This window comes from Amblyomma americanum, chromosome 2 (assembly GCF_052857255.1).
Source record: "Amblyomma americanum isolate KBUSLIRL-KWMA chromosome 2, ASM5285725v1, whole genome shotgun sequence".
Classification (NCBI taxonomy): Eukaryota; Metazoa; Arthropoda; class Arachnida; order Ixodida; family Ixodidae; genus Amblyomma; species Amblyomma americanum.
This window is the reverse complement of record NC_135498.1, coordinates 101,452,660-101,475,885: the sequence shown is the minus strand read 5'-3', so window position 1 is coordinate 101,475,885 and position 23,226 is coordinate 101,452,660. Positions and strand designations below refer to the sequence as shown.

The following is a 23,226-nucleotide window of genomic DNA, read 5'->3' as shown; positions in this document are numbered from 1 at the left end:
GATTTAACTAATCGCGGTGGAAGCCTCCACGACTGCTGGTGCAACGTCAGCTTCCTCGTCACCGTCTTCGTCAGATTCCTGGCACTGGAGAATATTCATACTTTGCGCACTAAATTTTCTTCAGCGTGTGGCTCTCAAAAGTGGGCGTCATCATCCTCACCAAAGAAGTCTTCCCAGGTGACGTCAGGTGGGGCTAAATGCGCATCGACAACCTGTTGCCAAATTGCCGCAAATCCAAATGCGTCTGATAACGTGAGCGCAAGACAGCGTCTTTCATCGTCCCTGGCATCATAAATTGCGCCCTACAGAAACAATACTTGATGCACCCCGCAGTGAGTTCCATCCACGTGAACTTACTCCACGGCGGGGAATAAAGTTACCCGAACTTCGACGTCGGCACCTGGTCAGTCAGTTGCTGTCAGTATGCACTTGGGACGCGGCGCCGATAGGGCACTTCGAACACGTGCATTATGCTTATGTCAAGCGGTAGGTCTGGCTTGACGCGTTCGGTGGGAGAAAGGCGTGGCTGCCGCAGTCAAAGAAGTGGTGCGCCGCACGGTTATCAATCGCGAATACGACCTTCTTATATTTTTGGAGCCACTCGGCTAACAAGTCACCTCTCATTCCAATGCTGCCTCTAACATTATGCCTAGTGCAAAACCCGTCTAAAAAAAAGTCGCGCATCGTCCAGGCCTTTGTGTCATGTCTCTAGCACACAAGAACATTGCTTCCAAAGCAGTGCGCCTAGCGAGTCTTCCCGATGATGCACGGTTACGGCCGTCAGTGGTCGTGCTTAGAAAGACGGTATACGCGAAGCTTGCTGCACTTTTCACCAGCACTAGGCGCAGCTTTTCAATAATAATAATAATAATTGTTTTTTTTGGGGAAAGGAAATGGCGCAGTATCTGTCTCATATATCGTTGGACACCTGAACCGCGCCGTAAGGGAAGGGATAAAGTAGGAAGTGAAAGAAGAAAGGGAGAAAGGCGTGCCGTAGTGGAGTGCTCCGGAATAATTTCGACCATCTGGGGATCTTTACAGTCCAGAGTTTGACGGAATACAGCCTGGCGAGGGGCGAGCATTGTAGAAATAAGCATACAATCGCCAAAAGTTTCGATGAAGAAAGGAAGCATGACGTTTCAGGGTCCGTACGGGTCCCTCGTTCACATAGAGCGCCGCATAGAAGGACGGTGGCTTAAGCACAGTTAAAATTGCGTAATGTCCGATTGTAGATCTCTGGAAGATTTCCACGTGTCCTGTTAAGATCATGCTTCGTGTTATGTATATGAAAAGATTCTAAAAGAAGGCGCGATGATAAGTTTTTCTCTGTGGAAATGACTGAAGCTTCGTCCCAATCGATGGTGTGTCCCGTTGATACGCTGTGTTCCACCAAAGAATTATATGTGGAGCGGCCGTTCGTTACGTCATTCTGCGTCTGAAGTTTCCGGTTTCGCTAATGTAAGCGGCGTTACAGACTTGACACGGTATCTTGTATACCACGCCCGGGTACCTTGATAGATCTAGACGACCTTTACCCGGACCAGCTGTTGTTTTAACTTGCTGGTAGGCACACGAGTAATTTGCACGCCATAGCGTTTAAAAATGCGTGAAAGTGCTTCGCTTGTGGCGGAAGAATAAGGAATGCTCGCTCGCTTGGCTTCTCCGTTTTTCTGCTCTTGGCCAGGACGGGAGGCGTGAGCGGAGTGCTCTTGGCTTTTCATTAGCTGTTGAGGATATCCATTGATTTTCATGTCTTGCTTCACTTTGTCAATTTCGCCGCGGAGTTTTTCTTGCCTCGAGCATAGGGTGAAAGCGCGATTAAAAAGCGATTTGGTGACTGACCGCTTGTGACCAATTGGATGTGCGGACTGAAAGTTGAGGTACTTTTTGAGTTGAGGGGATCTTTAACGTGCACTGACATCGCACAGCACACAGGCGCCTTAGCGTTTTTCCTCCGTAAAAACGGAGCCGCCGCTGTCGGGTTCGAGCCCGGGAACTCCTGATCAGTAGTCGAGCCCCCTAACCACTGAGCCAACGCGGCGGGTCCGCTTTCGAACGAATGCGTTTTTGACGGCCGCATCTGCCAAAACATTTTGTGGGAGTTCCATACATCCCGTACTAATTTTCCGCCTATGTATGGTAGCATAGCTTCCTTAGAAAGGGGGGAAAAGAGGTGTCATGGAGGCTTGGAGGCGCTCGTCACTCTCTGCTCTGGCAAGAAACGGGGGTTTTCAACTTTGGTGTCGAATTTATAGCGTCTCCTCATTCGCGATAACGAGTTGCGTGGCCTCACCTGTTCGTTGTATCTGAGATGTATTGTCATTGCCCTAATACATAATTTGACGGTATCATCACTCTTGTTCTTAATAAGCGATAGTTCGTTATAACTGCGGCCGTTATACGTGGGCTCGACTTAGCATGCTAACATAACTAATTCGCATGTGTAGCTTTATTTTTTTACTTTCAACCTACGGCCGCGACGGTCGAATTTCGATGGAGGCGAAATTCTAGAGGCCCGTGTACTGTTCGATGTCAGTGCACGCTAAAGAACCCCAGGTGGTCGAAAGTTCTGGAGACCTTCAGTACGGCGTCCCTCATAGCCTGAGTCGCTTTGGGACGTTAAACCCCCGTAAAACCAAACCAAACCATACTTTCATCCTATATTGATGAAAACGAACCTTGGAAGCCCTACATGGAGTGCATTATTCATAATGAAAGTCAGCGTACCTTAGGCGAGCATTATAGAGCAGCGCCTGCAAAGCATTACACATAGGACCACACTACGCTCTGTGGCACATTGCAACTGGAGTTAACCAGCTGAGACATGCACTCATGAAATCGCCCGCCGGTGGTATGAACACCTGCATTCCCTTTTCGTGTCTTTTCTAGTTTATAAAAGCTCTGCTTTCGGTTACTGTTGTCTTTGTGTGATTTGACCGCAGTGCTTATCTATGCAAGACGACTTCTTTTCATCCTCACTTTAACTATATCTCGAGGCTTTGTGTACCACCCAGCCACCTTATTCTTCACCGCCTCCAACGTAAGCCACGCAATTCTCGGACCTCTACGACTAAGCTAGAGTTAGATTCAGACAACGTAGCAGTGATCCCCTTCTGCTCAATTTTTGTACTAATACACCGCGTGCAGAGAGCTTTAAAAAATTAAAACGATCCTGGATTCAAAATTCGCTAACCTTGACGCTATTAAGGAAGATAAATGTGCACTTATAAATGTTATCATAAATTAATAATACTGATAAGCCGTTTGATTCTAAGCAGGCGCTACTAAAAAGTGGAAATTGTTGAAATAAAACTGGAGAAACTAAAGTAGAATTAAATCCCCTTGCGCATCGTCACATCCGACTCGAAAACAACTTGCTCATCATCAGGCGTTTGTCTAAACGAAAAGAACGTTTCTAATTCGCGATGGCGGTGTACAAGTCAGCCTATAGCATATATAGAAGAGCGCCTAAACTTACAAAGAACAACTTTTTTTTTGAACGTTGCATTTATTCTGAGAACGAATACCAAATATTTTTCAACCTGAAACACTTTACTCGCACGGCGTTGCAAAATTCCATTCCATTCCTTCCATGATTATGATGCGATTGACATTAAGCTCTTGAAGAACACTTGCTTTTTTAGTTCAGTAATGCAACTTTTTCAACAGTCGCTCTACACACGAAGCATTTGTAACTAATGAAAAATCAGGAAGGTTGTTCATTTTATGGTAAGCACTCGCCTTAGAAATTTTTGTGCGATTTCACTCGACGGACTATGCTGGAAATTACTACAGCAGATAATTTTCAAGAAGACCGTTGCCTTTTTCGAGGAAAATTACTGTTGTCTACGAGATATGTTTTTCCACGACCATATTCATGTGACACTCATATACCTTCATTCACTAAGTTGCACTCGCATACCTAAAAGCTCACCTTGCACGGAGTGCAAGGTGAGGTTTTAGGTATGCGAGTGCAAGGTGAGTTTTTAGGTATGCGGTTCAGGAGTGCCTTGAACTCGGCCTCACACAGTGTTGGGATTTGAAGGCGCGGGCTCCTTTTCCAAGCCACGCACCCTGAGAAGCCGAGCACCAGGCCGGGGAATGGCTTGTACACATTTTGAGGAAACCGGTGGGTAACCGGCCGGCAGCGGGAGTCGAACCCACCACCTCCCGTAGCCGAGGCGGGTGCTCTACCACGAGGCCACGGCTGCGGTACCTAAAAACTCACCCTGCATTCTTTACACTTTGCGCAAGCTTTTGATTAAGTGTCTTATAAATTGGTCCTTCATAAGTTAAGCAATCTGAACCTCCATCCTAATGTCTTTTCATAGATTGAGTCTCTCCTTTTTAAGAGCTGGAACTTGGCATTTGCTAATGGCAGTAGCTCACCGCTTACTAACGTACTATCTGCAATGACACAAAGGTCCGTCCTTGGACCAGTATAATTCTTAATTTACAGTAATGACACTCCACCTAGTGTATATTCTACCATATATCCTTTTGAGACAATTGCGGAATTGTTCAAGAAATATGTAACGAGAACGACAGTGACACTTTCCAAGCAGATCTTGCTCTTGTCTGCAATTGGTGCAGAACGCCAAAAATGGAATTGAAGATTAATATATTTCAATTCATGCGAGTTCCCCGTCCCTCTAACATTACTCGCTCATAATATCTGATCCGCGATCCTCCTGATTCTGTCACAACATATAAGTACCTAGCCCTCCAGATCACAAGAAAGTTAACATCGCATACCCATATCGTGTGCCTTATTAATAACCCAAACCGCAGTTTAGGGTATCTGCGTCCCAACTTTTCCTGTGCTCCATATTCATTAAAGCTTCTACAATGTGAAACACTTATAGATTCTAAAAAAACAATATGGAGCATCAATATGGGGCTTTACGCAAGAAAACCTTAAAACTTTTCCTGAAATTGTACAAAGTAATTTCATTCCATTAATCCTTTCAGATTGCAACTTTATCGCAAGCGTTAAAGCCAAGAGATTTAACACTTCGCTCTCGTCCTTAGCACCTCATCGGAAATACAGTGGCTTAACTCTAACGCACAACGTATATCACTATGTCACGGTGCACAACGATTTAATTTCACCAACATATTAAATTGTCCGCCGCACTGATCGTCGTCGCAAAGCTGTCATCGCAAATTTCCATACCGAAGCTCATTTTCACTCACACCTTTGACGGACATCCTTCGAGTAGAACCGCCTTCCTCCGATATCGCAGCCACTGAAGAATAATCGTTTCCTTGATGCACTATCTAATTTCGTTCGTTCTAGAAGCGGTAGAATTCGCCTTGTGCCAACAATCACTGAATTCTCTTCATTGTTTTTATTCTATACAACCCACCCCGCTACATAACAGTGGTGCGGATGAGGCCACCGCTTTCATATTCGGTTTCAATTTTCTCTTTATAGAATCCGCTATCCTTTTTAATGTCTTGACTCTGAGAGTATTATAATAAATAAATAAATAAATAAATAAATAAATAAATAAATAAATAAATAAATAAAATTTAGTCTCGTTGAAGCAGGGTGGCACCGCGGCTTCAGAGCGGGGTGGACCGGGAAACAAAGTGGGACAAGCAACCTAGCGCGCTGCCGGCGTCAATCCAAAGAATCTCCTCTCTCTAAACACAAATACACCTATATGGGAGTAAAAAGAGAGTAAACTGTCATCCAGCGCACACCATATTATAAAGGGGTGTGCGCTAGAGGACAGTTTTACTCCATTTTTACTCCTTTTGCTTAGAGTGCACCTTCATTCGAGAGCCGTCGATTGCCCGCAGGGCGTGTTTGCCGTCGCGGCGCGCCACTTCTTTTATCGGCCGCCGATTTTGTGACAGCTGGACAGCGTTGCGACGAATAGCCCTGGAATATTTCTGAATGGTTCGGCTTCATGTTCCGCGTGAAATGCGCCGCATTTCCGGAGCATGTTAGACAGTTGATAAAAAAGGAAGCTAAAAGGATTTCGTACTTTATCGAGGCGTGTTTATAAAGAGATGAAGTGCGTGGGCAGAGTTCGAACCAGCTTTTCACACTCGTTGCATCTCTTCTTCTGTGTATTTCACATATCGTTAAATGTCAGCCACTTCGACTTTTTTTCGTGGGAGGCCTTCATGAGAAAACACTGATTTGCTATGAGAAATTCCGAGAGAGAGAGAGAGAGTGAAATTTTAATGAGAGGAAAGGAGACATTCAAAATGTAGCCTAGCATCCAGGCTCTCTCACTGTGGTAAAAACAAGGCGACCACCCAGAGCTGTGAAGTTCGCTCGCAGACCGAACACTTGGCCTTCAGCTGGGCCACACCACGCGTCTTACATTTGGTGGAGGCTGGTGTACGTTCGCCATCTCATCCTGGAGCTCCGTAGCCGCACCTTAGCTCCGTCGTCCACTATGCCGGAAGTCACTAGCCAGACAGCCGCCACTCCTTCGCCTACCATCATCTGTTTCGGCGGGCTCCGGCAGCGCGATCCCAGCGTCTTCAGTGGCGCCGACGACCACGTCATCGACGACTAACTGTCGTCGTACGAGAGCGTCAGCGCCTATAAGAGCGCCTACGACGTTTTGTACACAGCCAAGTTCCTCGTGCTCTCCCAGTGTTCTCACTATATCATTTTCGGCTGTGTCTTTCTCGCTCTTCATTATGCTATAGTCGACTATGCCCGTGCCAGCGTTGAACTGCCTCCGCTTTGTTGCCGTGCAACACCCCTCTTCCCATGTTAGTAAAATGCTGGTCGCTGAAGATGCTGACGGTCCTGCCATCTCTACATCCCTGGTGCCCCCCTCGAGCACCTGCTGTTTTGATTCGGCTGTTCTCTTCAATCCAGCTGATGCTGCTGCCCGTCGCCACTGCTTCCTCCATGCTTTCGCCCTTCTGACTATCTGCGATGGCCACAGCGCCAGTTACGTCACGAACCCTTTTTCTTGCCCATCAACGCTTCTCTTTGGCGAATGCCTGGGACGTGTCGAATCACTCGATCATGTTCCTACATGCTGAGTCTCCGACGACGCTGCCCCCCTCCAGATAGATGATATCGATTGCACTCCTGCTGCCAAATACCTGGAATCCGTTTCTGTTTTTTCCCGTTCTATCGGTGCCAGCCTTTCGATAGCCCAACGCGATCAGCTCCTCACATTGCTTCAGCGTTTCCGTTCGTCTTTCGCCAACCCGCACACCTCTGTGGGCCGCACATTCGCCGTCGCTCTCTGCATCGACACCGGCACGCATGCCCTTTGCGCCAGCGCCCGTATCGCGCATCGGCCACTTAATGCTATGTAATTACCAAAGAAAGAGATGAAATGCTCTAGCGTGGCGTCATCCAGCCTGCCAACAGCCCAGGGGCCTTCCCCTTGTCTCGTGAGGAACATGCACCAAATTCTTGGAGAAAAATTGTCAACATAGGAAAACTCTAAGGTACTGTAATGGAAATATTGAAGGTAATTGTGCATTCTTCCGACGTGTAGCAACATCCTTCCTTTAAATTGGTTCCATATCTCGCTTCGAGCAGTTAAGAATGCCCTAAAAGCCAATGGGGAATGCTTTTTAATATAGAAAAAAACACTAATAGCAAAACAAAATGCAAGCCTGCCGACAGGAGATCTGAGGATATATTCATTGTAGAGAAATCTTACAATATATGAAAAAATTACGCTCATAACTGGTTCCGATTCAAAAATGATTTTGCCCAGAATTGAAGGGCATGAGGACAGATCCTTTGGCTTCTGCGTTGATTACCTGCGACTCAACAGGATTACGCCAAAAGAATGTGTATCCACTTCCCCGTATTGACGATGCCCTCGACTGCCTGCAAAGCGAGGAATTCTCTTCCTCGCTCAACCTGTGCCCAGCCAAGAACCTGGACATGAACGACAATTCTTTTTATATAAAACCTCTCTACGAAACAGATTAACACCGCGCTACGGAACGAGGACAAAATAGAAGAAACACGTAACACCAGACGGGCGCTGACTACCAACTCTTTATTGCGCAATAAAAAACAGCACAGTTTATACCATTTTCTCGACCACATGATACACTGTCAGACAGTGGACATTGCCAAGGAACGCCTTACACGCTGGCGATTATTACACAGTGGAGATGAACTCATGACCCGTGCATGCAATAACATGCAAAGCTTTTCTATAATATATGATAAAGATAAACGGACCAGAGAAAAAAAAAGGAGCGCATGAACCAGCTACAGGCCTTAGACATTGCAACGACAGCTCTGAAACGCAAGAAAATGAGTACGGCAAACAAAGGAAATTATGAGCAATATAAATCACTTAAGAGAGGGAGAAGGCGCCAATGCATGAGGATCGCGCATGTTCCTCTGCAGTTAACATCGGCGGTGCCAGGGGCGATATCGAGCAGATGAAACGGGACGAAAAGGGGTGTAAGATCACAGCATGAAAAAAAAAGAAAAGTCTTGGTAGGCTCCGGGATAGTGCTCATTGGTACCTAGGGTTTATCTCAGCGTTGCTGACGTCTTATTCACGGCTTTCTCTGTATGACAATGATTGCGGATAACGGGTCAGATAATGCTTCTCGTGTGCTGTGTGTGCTCTTGTCGCTCCGGGCCTATCTATAACACACCTACGTCTAGGCGAGAAGTTTCTGTTTCACGCTGGTTGCGGACCTTTGCGGACGTGAAGGTAGGTATCAATTTCGTTGCTAAGGTTATTTATGAAGAGATGTTTGTAATAAGTCGCAGTGAACGCTGATGTGTCCGCTATGTAAAATGACGCCTTTCGAGGTTCAAGGCCTCAAGCATAACAAATATTATTAAATTCCTGCTAGGACATATTAGCCAGATGCATGCGATTAGAGGGAGTATTCAGGTAGCATTATAGTGTCACTGTGTATCGCGCTCTGGAGAGCATGCACCTTAACTGAACAGGTTCATTTGGCGGTTGACTTTATCAACTTATTCGTTATAAATCCTACAATAGAAAGTAGAATCCATGTGTGCAGCACAACAAATTTTGTATCATTTGTAAAAAACATAATGCAGTATAATTACAGTTTCACTCTGGTAAGCACCTATAGCCGATGTCTGGTAGTCTCTCTAGGTGTTTGAAAGTCGTTATTGTGCTCTGCTTAAGTGCAAGGACCCGTTGGCAGCGATTTACTACCAGCTCTCACAACACAGGCGACCGTTTTAGCCTTAAGTGAAAATAAATTTCAAACGGGTGCTTGAGTCACCTGCTGAGAGTTCAGTGAAAGTGTTTCGTTGTGAAAGTGTTAGAGACTCTATAGGAAAGTCAGCGGTGACTTCCAGTTTTGGGCCACATACTCTGTAACGATTTTTGTAGTCTGCATAAAAACCTTTTTAATCGGCTGAAGACTGAAGGAAGACACACACACACACACACACACACACACACACACACACACACACACACACACACACACACACACACACACACACACACACACACACACACACACACACACACACACACACACACACACACACACACACGCACGCACGCACGCACGCTTAAAAAGTTGAGACAGCTACGTTAGTCTAGTCAGCAGCGCATTTCAGGCAATCCGCGCTTGTCACTTCTGCGCATGCGCCTTAACAATGCGCCGCGCGCCGTCCCCTCGCCAGTCTCTGCGCAGCGCCGTGCCTCATGTCAGCACTTGGCTATACGCCTCACTGCGCATGCGCTGTGCTTTTAGCGGCTGTCACGCGGCGGAGGATATAAGCCGCCGAGTGGCCTCTCGCCTTGGGAGAAGGCGCAATGGAAAGAAAGAAGCGGCTGGTGGAAGGTGAAGACGCTAGGAGAGACGTTCTTCACGCACCTCGGGCGTATCTGACACGCACTTAGCTCTCCGTGCTTCATTCTTAAGTAGGCGGGCATCCTCGCTCCAGGCAATGACTTCGGGATCGGTAGAAGCAGCTTCCCGTAGGCTCTGAAGATGCCGCTTGCTACAATCGCGGCCACCAGCCGCGTCTTCTTCCACTGCGCCTTCTCCCAAGGCGAGCGGCCGCTCCGCGGCTTATATCCTACGCCGCGGCTCAGCCGCTATGAGCGTAGCGCATGCGCCCTTCCTTTCCTAAAAATTACCGGTGTCCAGAACGTTGTCAACGCCAGCGCCAATGAACACAATGAACGCCGACAGCTTTCGCTTTCTATATCCTGTATTAGCTGAGCTAATCTACATTCATTTTTTTTACGCACACGGCAACCTAAAACCTGTAGCTTCCCTTTGAAGTGTGTAACGTGCGCACATTCGTGGGCTAGCACATTAGCGAGACAGGTCTTTTTGTTTTGTCAAATATTATCGGGATGTTCATGTGAGCTAATTGCGGACAACAGTAACGATCGCTATACGGCTCTCGGAACGAACTGCAGGCCCCCTCGCCACAAAATAGAAGCTTAATGCAGCGACGATGATACTTCTGAGTTGAGGTCATTTTGAAGTAAATGAAACGATAGCGATCTCCTGCAGAAATAATTTTCCACGGCATATTCCTATTCCTACTGTATATGCTAATTCGGCAAAGTACAGCCTAATGTCTTTAGACCACGTCTGCAGCAATTCTGTGGGGTTCCCTCATATTTTGCACCCGCGCTTCTGCTTACAGTTTCATTTCCGTCCCTTGCACTGAAGATCATGTTTCTATCTTTCCAACTACTTGGAAGGCTATCATACAAAACACGCCCCCCCCCCCCCCCCCCCCCCCGCGCACCTGTACAATATTGGAGCGAAAGCGAGCAGCAGGGCTGTTCTGGCCATGGCACATTTTTTCTAAATGCCGGCGGTGCATAGGTAATTACTCACAAGTACCGTCAAGTGCTTTCCGTGCAACAAATTACGCTGATAACACGGTGGCGCTCGAGACCGCAAGGTGCAGGCTTTCCAAGCGGTGCACTAACATACTTATACACAGGCATTGCCTCCAAGAAGTTATTCAAGCTGATATTCCTCCTTGAGCTTAAGCGTTCGTATTTGATTCATCATTGAAAACATTGAGGCACCGAGTGACAATCGTGCGATGCCCGTTCACGTGTGATCTCAGCGCCAACGCCCGACTATGCCGTTCTCTCCAGCCATTCCAGCCGGTTTTCTCGGTGAAAGCAAAGAGGCGGCGTCATTCCCTAAGCTCAGAGGTGCAGTCAATTGGCGCACAGAAAATTTTAAGACAATATGATTGTTTCTTACAACCTAAGCAATTTCCATCGGATCCAGCACATCGCCACAGAACAGCAGCGCCCGCAGCGGTAGTGCCTGAGACTATCAAAAAAAAAAAAAGGGACGAGAACCTCCACACGACACGTACCGCGGCTTCCGTCTTTACAGAATACTGCCACTCGCAACACTAAGAGTCACAAAGCTCGAGTATCATACTGCGTCCATTGGGTTTTGCAGAACATTTACTGTACCCTTCTGTCTCATAAAGTTTTAGCCACCATGCGTGCAGCGCATTTCCAATGTCCATGTCAGTTATTGATATTTGTGGTCTAAAATCGCACTGTTGTGAACCATGCTTACAAGCTCACGCTGACGTGCAAAACAACTATACTCGGGAGGAAATGCTCACATATTGGTCCTGAATTTCTGTTTCAAGGTATTTTTTTCTTACAGCGAAGGCTGTAATAGCTTTCATTTAACCAGATAGCCCATCATTCTATCATTGAATTTGCAGCACCAACCGTAAAAGCTTAATTACTTAGTGAATAATTTTAATGCAACTGAATTTGAGTTGATTTAATTCAATTAAACTCACTTCCATAGCCACCTGCTAAGATGAACTGGTCGCAAAGCGGAGAGGCGGCCGAGGAAAAGTATGACAAGAAAGCGAGAGAAAGGGTGGAAAGCAACGGGTGGTCTAGTAACTTGGGAGGTTAGGAAAAAAGCAGAGGAATGCTGAGCCTGATGGTGGCTCCAACGGGAAAAATGTAGAGAGTGGCTACATTAAAAAGAGGACTTTCAAACACGTCCAAAGTTGTGAGACTAAAGATGCCTTTCTCGAGCTCCCGAAAAGCTCACGCACCTTGCTATGGTGGCCAGCTTGCAACTACAGTGAATTTATTTGAATTAATGTTATTCCCACCTTGCACCTGTACGGGATTCTTAAAGCTGTCGCGTTAATATTCGCGTCAGGCAGTAATGTGGGAACCTTGCATCTAAGGTCTTGTCACCGACAATTCTTTCCTGCATTCCAGATGACAACGTCGACTCGGGGCAGCACCTACAAACTTTCGGGGTTCCGTGAGTTTTCGTCATGGTGCCCCATCTCCTTTAAGGAGACTCTGCCAAACATTAGAGTCTGCAGACTGTGCGGCGTCGTACCTTCGGTGCTGAACCTCTTGCCATGCCGGCACGGCGTGTGTGGCTTTTGCAAGACACTGACCTTGAAAGGCACTCCAAAATGTCCCCTAGACGGAGAAAGATTCAAGGAAACAGATGTCTTAAAACTCGAATGCTCGCTAGAAGACCTCACTGAACGGGAAGTGTACTGCCCGAACAAGGGCGGGAAACGTACTGGCTGCACATTCAGTGGGAAACTAATCGACCTCTCGAAGCATCTCTCAGAGGACTGCTTGCATTGCCAAGTGCAATGTCCTCAGTGTGGAGGAGGCTTCGCGAGAAGAGCTATAATTGCCCACCATTCAAGATGCGAAGGCATGAACTCGCGAAGGTGAGTTACATTATCCAGTTTAGAGAAAATTTCCCCAGTAGAAAAAACTTCCTTTGAGGAGCAATGAGAACAGTAATTTAAGAATTGCTGTTCTCGCTAAAAAACAAAAGAAATGCATTTCGAATGACAAAATATATACTTCTCACATTTTGGGTAAGTTCATTATAGAATAGGTTGCAAGAAACTCAAGGAGAAAGGATTCACGGCGACTTCCTATAAAATCGAACAAAGGGCTGCGGGTGCACATTGTTATTGACTCCATTTTTTCACATCACTGACTGGCGATCACCAGAAGCCGATGTGTGAATAGATTTTTCCAGAACAATTCCTGAAAAAAAATAAATAAATTGCACTGCACGAATACAAGGACTGCCCCATGACAAGCACTCTTGTTTTGACCCACTTTTTTACAAATAGAGCAAACTATACTAATAGAAGACGCCGCAGAGCTTAGAACAAAACTGTTTACTATTCTAGACTGCGGTCAATGGTTTCATCAATTCTAAATTTTTTTTTCTGTGTGAATTCGTCACTTAGGGTTAAGCGGCGGTCATTCGCGCTATCACTCGTGTTAATATCTCATATTCTGTCTTTAAGAGTAACGGCATTTCATCGAATACACTCATACTTTTATATTCACGAAAATGTCTGAAGCTTTCTAAATATGTCCGTAATTTTTCTCCAAAAGCAGCATGCGTTACTGGCGTTGAAGTCCTTTCAGCAGCTGTTACTCCAAAAATCGTGTTCTTTCACGCCCATTAGTCAGGGGTAAGGTTTCAATGAATAAACTCATCATTTGAAATAATGATCTGGTCGCATCAGAACGCTGTCCGCGTTGGTAGGTGCATTGTTTCCTGTGGTGCGAGAGAAAAGAAGAGTCAAAAAGCGGTTTGAGTGGACAATGTAACAATTAAATTAGTGTGGGAGCACTCAATGGCATGCAGATTCTTAAGTACCGCTTCATCTGTAGGTGCATTTCAGCTAGAGCCCTGGCTTAATAAAGCGTGGTCATTCTCGGATGGTGAACAGAGCTCTGCTGTGCAAATTTCCGCTTCACTACTTCTGTGGCCGGCAGAGATCTGCGTGCCCTGAGCAGATAGCTGGTTTTCAGTGTCAACTGACACCGAGGCCACCAAAGTATTGGAAAGTAGTTTATGTGGTTTAACGTCCAGAAGCGACACAGGATATGAGTGATGCCGTAGTGGAGGGCTCCGGAAATTTCGAGCATCAGAGCTTCTTTCACGTGCACTGACATCGCACAGCACACGGGCCTCTAGCATTCCGCCTCCATCGGAATGTGAGCTCCGCGGCCGAGGTCGAACTCGCATCTTCCGGTCGGCGGTCCAGCACCATAACCACTGAGCCACCGCGGCGGCCAAAGGCATTAAAGAATGCCAAGCACTGAAATTAAAGACAAAATAACGAAACTTAAAAGTTACATGTTTATTTCAAGATGCAGACCTGTTGCGCGCATTGCTGCCCATAGGCTGCATCAGTTTATCTCTGCTAAAGAATTAGTACTTGTGGGAAAGTTTGGATATGGATTCTTATCTCCAAGGTCGCTGCCGAAGCAGAAGTTAACCGTCGCCGCCATTCAGTAGCGCGTGTCCTGTCCGCGATCGCCTCTATTTAATTGCTGCGCTTAAATATCGCTTCATGGGCCATCATGATCATCCAGTCAATATTTTCATGTGTTGAATAGTGGGGCTCTAAAAGGAATTTCTGTCGATAATCATCACTATGCAGCGACGCCTTCTCATTCAGGGAATTGCGTTTTGCGCCATTCTCTTTCATGTGAGAACTGCAATTGAACACCCCTCACTAGAATTCTAAAGAAGATATGCGTAACAAGGCGGAATTAAATTATTGCTGTCACCTTTCCAGCAACCAAGGAAACATTTCGATTCAGTTCACCTGTATTTTTCAACATTTCACAATGTTGGTGGTCTCCCAGGCAATAAGTTGTAGCAACAGCTTGACCAGGCCTGGCGGCCGTTGGAAGGCAACAGTGACAGCAGTGCCAAAATTCTATACAAAATATCTATTACTATACCCAAGGAATCAGTCTCTCAAAATCGTTTTGTTCTCCGTCACGAGTGTTGTGGTCATTAAATCAAGAGTATTCATTCCTACGTCTTACATGCATTAAGGTGGCCAATAATCTAACTGCATGCTAAGCGACGGTTTATGAAGGCGCAAAAATTTCGAGCTAATTTGCTTCTTGCCTTTAAAACGAATGTAACCAGAATATAGTTGTACTGCCTACAAAAATGGAATAAACACGACGAGCAGGTTTCTTGTTTACGTAGGTTGAGGGCCATGTTCGTATAATTATGTTTTTTTTTCAGAAATTCACGAGACAGATCAGGCAATACTGCGCTTTTCTGGTGTTGCTTTAAGCCGCAGGTAGTAGCTCCTGTAAGCTGAAGGTTCTTTTATATGTACAGTTTTAAAGCAGGCTTTCTTTATTGCCGCTAGTACAAAGTCTGACCATTCCATCTTCACAGTACAGAAAAAGATGCGTGTCTTTTCTGCACCCAAGCTAACTGCTGCTAAAACATCAGCACCGCACCCGAGTGCTTAAAGAGTGTTTGGCAATGCTCAAGTAACGCGCGCATTATTTAAACGCTCAAAGAGATCGGCGAGACGCAGTTTTTCTGATACTGGTGACCGCCAATTAATACCTGTGCTACACGGGCGTTTCGAATGCCTTCCAAACTAATGTCATTCGACTCGACTGCCCAGCCTGCGCTGCTACACGACGTTTTTGAACGGCATTCGGATCACATGACATTCGAGTCGACGGAGCTCCGCGGAGACATTCGAGATTTTGGAATGCCTTCGAGGCGCAAGCTCGACTACTGTCTACCGCAGCGTCTTCGCGCCATAGGTGGCAGCATAAGTTTTGAAGAGCAAATACGTTCGTTAAACGATGAAATTCTAAATACTATTTATATACACTACACTGATCTTTTCAGAAGTTTTGTTAGCAAGCAAATAATTACCGCATACTCTGGAACCCATTGTAGGAAAGAAAGGCAGCCATTTTGGCCTGGTGCCAGGTTTTTCACTTTGTGCTGTTGCTTTTGGTGTATTGTCTTTTTATTTTGTGTGAGTGTGCGTCTGTGTGTACATTTTAAGTGAGCTTTTTTTTATTCAGTGAAGTTTATTGCACTTTTTTGTTTTTTGCGACACACGCAGGAGATAGAGCCCAATGTAGCCAACAGACCGCACACAAAAAATGGCAGGGCTATGGACTTGGGCCTCTGTTATAACAGAGGCGTTTAAAAATGAATAAATAGTAAAATATATTAGAAATGACATATTACTTTTAAAAGTAGCAACTTTATAGCGGACTGTAACTATACAAATTGTTGCTGCTATATTTGTATAAAACAAAACTTGACGGCAGCAGCGCCCCTGTAGCTTGGCGGCAGAATACTGAAGCTTTCGAATGCTTTTGGAATAGTCTTGTAGCACCGTGCGGGTTCGTCCAGTCCGAATGCCATTCGAAGTTTCGAATGCCGTTCGACTCGAATGTCATTTCAACGTACCCGTGTAGCACAGGTATAAGTGTGTCGCTATCGGCCCTGCCACTGCAGAATAAATAATTTGTGCACAAAAGTTGCCTAAATAGGCTGCTCGAATTGAACTTCGCTTTGCCTGCCTATTCTCAGCGATGGCTTCCGTGCCTCTAGTCACCGCCACTGTAACTGAACTCCGTTGCTCTGAGCATTAGCGGAGAAGTGTATGTAAAAAACCTGGACACAATGAATAGAGACATTTCAAGGATAGCCGGTGAACGTATGGCCTCATGACTTCGTGGACCTTCGTATGTAGGCTGCCTTTTAAGCACGCCTTGGTAGTTTTCTACAGTGCCTGTATACGAAAGTGAATCCCCTACTCATTCGAATGTAGTGGAAGAAGGATCATTCCGTACATCTAGTCTGCTTATGTTCTTAGAAATATACAGAGTGAACCGCTTATGCCCACAATATATATTTTCTGAGAACAATTTTCTAAGAACAATTTGGCTTTGATGACATAAACTGACTGTATCGAACGTACTTCGATTATTATAAGCAGAGGCAATCGTGGCTGTAATTGCCAGCGGTACGAACGGGGTTTTGTTCCGTTGAAGCAGTTCTAATATCCAACGGCAGTCTGAATATTTTTGAAATTACCAACAGATGTTCTCTATACCGGCTTTCCTCAAGGAACCTCCTCTGGTGTTCAAACAGAGCCTAGCTGAAAGGTCAAGAGCCGTAGCGATTGAGGAATGTACATATAATCAGGACTGGTTTGGAAAAGTTATCGGACAATGCAGCGGACGATAAGATAAGAGCACAGACGCAGCGCTTGGAAGACACATGGTAACTGCATTCGAAAATTAGTGCGAAATTATCCTACCTCCACGTCACACATTCCAAAGAATCTCTGGGTCAAGAGGTAATCATTTTATTGATCGGAAAGAATTAAAGCTTAGAAGAAACCAATGGCAGTTGCAAAAGAAAAGAAAATTTCTTTGATGTGACAGCATCTAAATTGAGAATGGTGGAAAAGGTTTTTCATGAGCATAATCGCAGCAGGGTTTTGTGCCATATATGATGGCAGCAGTAACTACAACCCCGATCTATTTGAAAGTGTCATGGATCCTTCTGGTGAATATCAGTTTTGCGTGCCGCTAAAAGCCGTTTTTTTCCTCTAACGCAGTGGCGGGAGCCATTACATGCTCGAATTCAAAGTAAAAAGGCTGATGTTGGCGAGGTAAACGGGGGTGGTATTAAAAGAAATGCTTTCGCATAAATTTGTGTATTATAAGTGGAGAGCCACATAACCGTTTGTGGCACATCGGACGCAAGTGTATACAAAGCGAACTGGCGCTGAAGCGCGCTGAAGTTAGAGCCGGTATCTTGTTATCGACGAATTCAGCTCACACTGCGGCTGAGAAATTTTTTAACGTTAACTACAGAATAAAATAAATGAAATTGCCCCGAACAATAAGCTTACAAGTGTGCACTTAGACACACGTGTGCAGAGAGACATTGTCAACCGCAGCAACATCACTTCGTTCCAGGTTTTTATCATCATGAGTATATTGGAAAAAAATAATAGCAGATAGGCCTGTCAGATACACAGTCGGATTACAGTATCAATTTTTCAGTGATTGGGACGTTATGCGCAAATTTTTTACGTCTTTACAGAATTTATCAGCATGGATTTCGCATCATAAAACAGAGACCTAAAAGACTACAATGAGTGTCGAATAAGAACCCCCGTGATGCTTTCCCGCCAAGATGATAAAAGCCAAGCTAATCAACTTTCTCATTTATTTGACAGAATATTGGTATTGACAGTTTCCAGTTTGTTCACAGAAGTACTGAGGTGCGTCTGGATGCGTTCAACAAACAAGCGTTTTCATTTTCTCGGCGACGCATGGAATTTCGCGGCAGTCGTTTCGTTGCCTATGCTGGCTGTTGGCAGATGAAAAAATTGATTTTATTCACTGTAAGGCTGGCATAGATGGTTAATGTCGAGATTTTTTTCTTTCTCTTTCAAGGATGTCGACGCGTGGACGAAGCAGCCAGCAGCAAAGTGGCGAAATGCGCCGAAAGCCATATGAACAGCCTTTCGACTATGAGTGCAGCACTGCTCAAGGACGCCGTAAGGATGGTTTCGAAACAATGAAGAAACAAAACGGCTCTCCACAAGTAGCCGGGGAAAAATCCATCCAATCTGGATCTGGAGGACCCTTTCCGGTAAGCACCAAAGAGACTGACTCTGTAGATAAGCAGAGGTCATTTGGAAGCGATTGATGTATTTATACTGATTATGAACATTCTTTTAGTTGCAGCATGAAAAATATGGTAAATGAAAGGAAATATGTTGAGGAGGACGGCATTATAGTTAGAGGGGAGAAAATGACCTCTCAGAGCTCGGCGGGAGGTGAATGTGAAATCCGTTTCGCGAATCACACACCGTCGAAATCTGATGTTTTAAGGTTTTTGTTGGATGTTTTTTATATATTTAGCCTACATGTCCTGAATTTTCACGAGCTTGTATCTTCGTCGTCTTGATGCGCCGCTTAGCGTAACTTAATTAAGCATGTTAAGATCATTGTTTATGCGCCGACATCTAATATAATGCATAATTGCCAGGGAATCTTAACTGTGTAGTAATGATGTGAATGACCCAGAGTGACTTGTTGCTCCCGTCACGATAAATTAAGCAGGGGCTGCGAGCTCGTCAGGCTGTCTGAGTAGAGCTCCAAGCGTTTACATCGCGTTTACAGCCATTTTTATTGCCGAATGATTTGTACGCACTCATGAAAGGAGTAAAAGTACCGTGGAATTATTCGCAGAAAGAGAAAAATTCCGAAAATAATCATCTCCTCGTGTCCTTCGCTACACTCTTCGCTCCCTGCCTTCAAATAGGCTGGGGACTAAATCCGCGGGAATACCACTACAAGAATGTACGCGTGTTGTGCAGTGTTGTGCATTCTTATTTATTTATGCGCTCGTTTCGCTGTCAGTACTGAGGAGTCACATGACAACAAAAGCCACATAGGGTGCACACCGGACCAATTCTTTAACAGTGTAACCCAGTTGTAGAGCGTACGGCCCTACAGCGGCCGTTGACGAAGTGAGGCGACAAAACAGGGGAGTGTACGCCTATGCACATCATGCTCACACATGACCAACTCTGCATGTATGGACATTAAACCATTAGCCATCGTGTCATAGCCTAAAGGCGGAGCGCGGGCCGTGGTACGGCGGCGACTGCCTTCACGAAATTAGTGCGCAGATCCGAACGGGTGCGGCGGTGTCGCTGCGGCGGCTACGTTGAGCCATGCAGAGGTAGAATTGGCGTCTGGGTGATATCGGGTTACGTCACGCCGCAACGTGAGGTGACTGCGTTCACAAAGTGAGGTTAATTAGGTATGGTGATAAAATCGGCGGAGTTGCCTTTTAAATAAATGGTCAAGCATACATCACGTCATACAAATAGTCATCACCTGTTCTTGACGCCAACATATTTTTTGTTAATTTTCTATGTTCCGGTGGTGTCATGCGTTCCTACGAGAGTGGTCAGGCGATATAACGAAAATTCCTCTTTTGGCAGGAGCCTAGAGATTCGTTGCACGCAACGACACACTCTAAAATGCTAAGATTGGTTTGGTTTAGTGGGGTTTAACGTCCCAAAGCGACTCAGGCTATAAAATGCTAAGACTATGACATGAAGCGAAACAACGCGCACATTTTAAGCACGTGCGAGCTCGGATAATAATAAATGCAACGGAAGCCACACGCTATAGAGGACGCATATGAAATAATAGCAGCTTGTTCTTGCCAAAAGAATTATTACCCAAGTCACAGCTGAAGTTGAACAGACAGTTTTAACTCCTGGAACTGTACTTCCCAATCTGGGCAAAAAATTTAGTTCGGTTGTCATGAGCTCACAACACATGCTCGACCTGGTAGGCTGATTGCATGGACTTTAAGGAGCATTGGGGTGCTATGCTAGTAGAGAAGTCGTCAGTGAAAACGCTGTACACGTAATATCTACCCTGGTAATGGGGGCTTCCACTGCCGCGTAAACAGCAGAAAGCCGCTCCAATATGGTCCTACATGAGAAGGGCGCAGCCTCAGCTCTAGTTTAGAACAGCCTCCCGCGCACAGGCAATTGTGTCGCGGTCCACTTTTCTTTCGATCTATACCACCATTCGACATGTCAGCGCATGTGATTTTATGCCTTATGCTCCATCTTCATCATCTTCTTCTGGGCAATTCACTTTTTTGTGTAATGACACTCTACTGTGCTTGTTATTCTAGTTATTCTCCGGCGAAATCTTCTGTCTCCTTGAAGGATCACAGCGGAGCATCTGTAGAATGTCCGCTGGGTCACCAAAGTTTTAGGCAGAAAAATGAGCAGCCGCCTTTCGAGGATAGCGGTGGGGTTCGAGGCGTCAACATGGAACCGAGGAGACATGGTTTTAAATTCTCCATAAACTTGCACTTATATACGGTGTGTTTTATTTCGCGAGTTTTCTAGTCCTGTATACGGGAGCACGGAAAACAGTGTACGAAAAAGGGGAGGAGAAATGTAGACGTTAAATGTATTCCTGCCTTAAAAACACACTGAACGACTCAACGTAATGCTGAAAATATGCGGGCTCGACTGAAATGCAGGCTTAATAATAACACACGACTACTGAGAGATGCCTGGCGCAAGCCATGGAGTCTTCTGTGCTACGTTTTGTGCAGGGAAGAGGAGCAGCGGTTGGCTGTCGCTGAGCCAATTTAGGAACGAAATTCATTGCACCGTGAAAAAGAATGGATAATCTGTCTCAAGAAACCTAGCAATCAAAATTTGGCCTCGCCAGCTCTACTTCTGCTTCTACTAATTTCTACGTGGAGGCACAAAACCTTGTCTTTTCTTATTTAGTTTAACTTTTGTTATTAGATACCCAAGCAGCACAGGTAATCGGCCCAATATTGGAAGTTTATTTACAAAGACTGGTCCTACAGAGGATAAATGTGAAACCATCGCTTTCCAATACTGGGCAAATTACCTTTTCTCCTTTGGTAATAATTAAATATTTCCCCTCATATGTGATGAATTGCAACACATTATATTTTCCAACTTTCTCCTCGATCGGTTTTCGCAGGCCCAGCATCCAACACCGCTGGAAGCCCAACGCAGGGAGGACAACACCTGTAACATGAACCACGAAACTATATTTGTGGAATGTGTGAAAGGTGTGGTGTACAGAATTCCCCTGACATGTGGGCGTCACTATGTGGGCGAGACTTCAGAGTGCTTGAATGAGAGGCTCAAATGGCAGCGTTGGTTGCTAGGAACCGAGCTAGGAAATCTAGCAAAGCATTGTAGTCGATGCACAGATTCCCAGCCACTGTTCCACCTTACGGCTGTGTTAGAAAACTGTCCGAACCTGTCAGAGAGATTAGTCTTGGAAGCAGAGTACATAAAAGACGACCGTGAGAAGTGTATCAACGACTCTGACAACTCGGCGCTTCGAGCAGATGAAGAGCCGAAGTGCTCGATGCTGTAGTATCTCCCATGGACTTGACGGTACTCCGAATTTCGAGCATGTATTGGCGCCAGGAAAGGCGCCAGGAGAAGACGTCAGAAAATGTTGCGTTTTCTCGTCACTATGTAAAGTAATTTGCAAAACCCTTAACGCTGGCGTGGTCACAATAAGCTTCCTTACACGAGCAGATGACGCTGTAAGCATAATTTGAGACTTTGCTTAAGGACTGAGCTAGGAGTTTAACATGCTTAGCAAAAGTAAAAAATGGTATAGTTGGTCCAGAGTGCACATGCGCAGTCATGGGGAAATTGATGGAAATAAAATAGTGCTAAGTCTCTTCACATCCCTAAAAAGGCGGTTCACACCTTAGACCACCAGCTATTCATTAGGAAACTGTAGATCATGGAACTTCGTGGGTTGTATCAGTTGGTATCCTCTGCTTATTTTCACCAAAGACACCAGGTGGATAGAATAAATAATATATATATCCCTTTAGTGCCACTTAATTTTTGCGAGCCTCAAGAATCAAATTTGGGTCCTCTGTTTTTTAACTTATGCGCACACGAGTTCAACTGCCACTCAGTTCTACAATTTTTGAGTATGCTAATGTCACTCCGCTAGTTGTGTCAGGTTCCAACCACAGCAACACTGTTTCTCTAATGCAAAGCGACGTCAAAAAAAACTTTTCGACTGGTGTGACAGGAAGTATATTTTTGTTAATAAACAGAAGACGCTACTAATTTTCTTTTGCAAGCCTTACAAGAATATGGAGCACTCAGAGCAAATGCAGCAGCAAAATGCAGCAGCAAAATTGTGAGGATTGGGCTTGAAATATAAAAAAAACTACTCAATACGAGGGCCACATATCTGAGAATGCTTGACTTATCACTGTCTTGGACTCATCACATCATGGTAATAAAAACTAAGTGTTTCAAATGCAACTCCACAGTGATATAAGGCGCTGTGACTGGCTCTCAACATGCATCAAGAATCACTCTCGAAAAGCGGCTGCTTTTCACAGAGAGCCCTTTGCGGTTTAGTTCTTTCTTATCCTGCCTGGTGAAAGGTATGTTTGCTTTTGATTTGCAGAAGTTGCTGTTTATGCTAATTAAAAAAAATGGCTGGGGTTCAATGAGGCTTGAACCTAGTTATACGAGCGAAAGTTTTGTTAAACATGGTCTTCACTGTCTCAAATAAAATGTCAAGGTCAACAGTCGTTCAATGTGGCTTGAACCTAGTTATACGAGCGAAAGTTCGGTTAAACATGATGTCCACTGTCTTAAAATAAATGTCAAGGTCAATGGTCAAGGTCAAAAGTCAAGGTCAAAGTCAGGTACGCGATGTTCATAGTCATATGATCACGTGGTCATACTCCATAACTTGGGTCATACAACCACACAGTGAAGTTCGATTTGACCTTGTGAGTCATTGAAGGTGATTGTTTCATCCACATCGAAATCATGTTGTACCCTGATCAGTGCAGCTAGCGCTCTAT

The 23,226-nt window shown here is 45.2% G+C and overlaps 1 protein-coding gene across 1 annotated transcript in view; it reads left to right on the top strand.

Moving 5' to 3' along the window:
- LOC144118877 (uncharacterized) overlaps window positions 1-22,506 on the top strand; it is a 43,278-nt gene extending 20,772 nt beyond the window's left edge. Inside the window, exons 2-4 of the mRNA XM_077651660.1 lie at window positions 12,204-12,679; window positions 18,240-18,438; window positions 21,348-22,506. Of these exons, the coding sequence (XP_077507786.1) occupies window positions 12,204-12,679; window positions 18,240-18,438; window positions 21,348-21,752 (1,080 nt within the window). The 3' untranslated portion in view covers window positions 21,753-22,506. The remainder of the gene's footprint in view (window positions 1-12,203; window positions 12,680-18,239; window positions 18,439-21,347) is intronic.
- The last annotated feature ends 720 nt before the right edge of the window (window positions 22,507-23,226 follow it).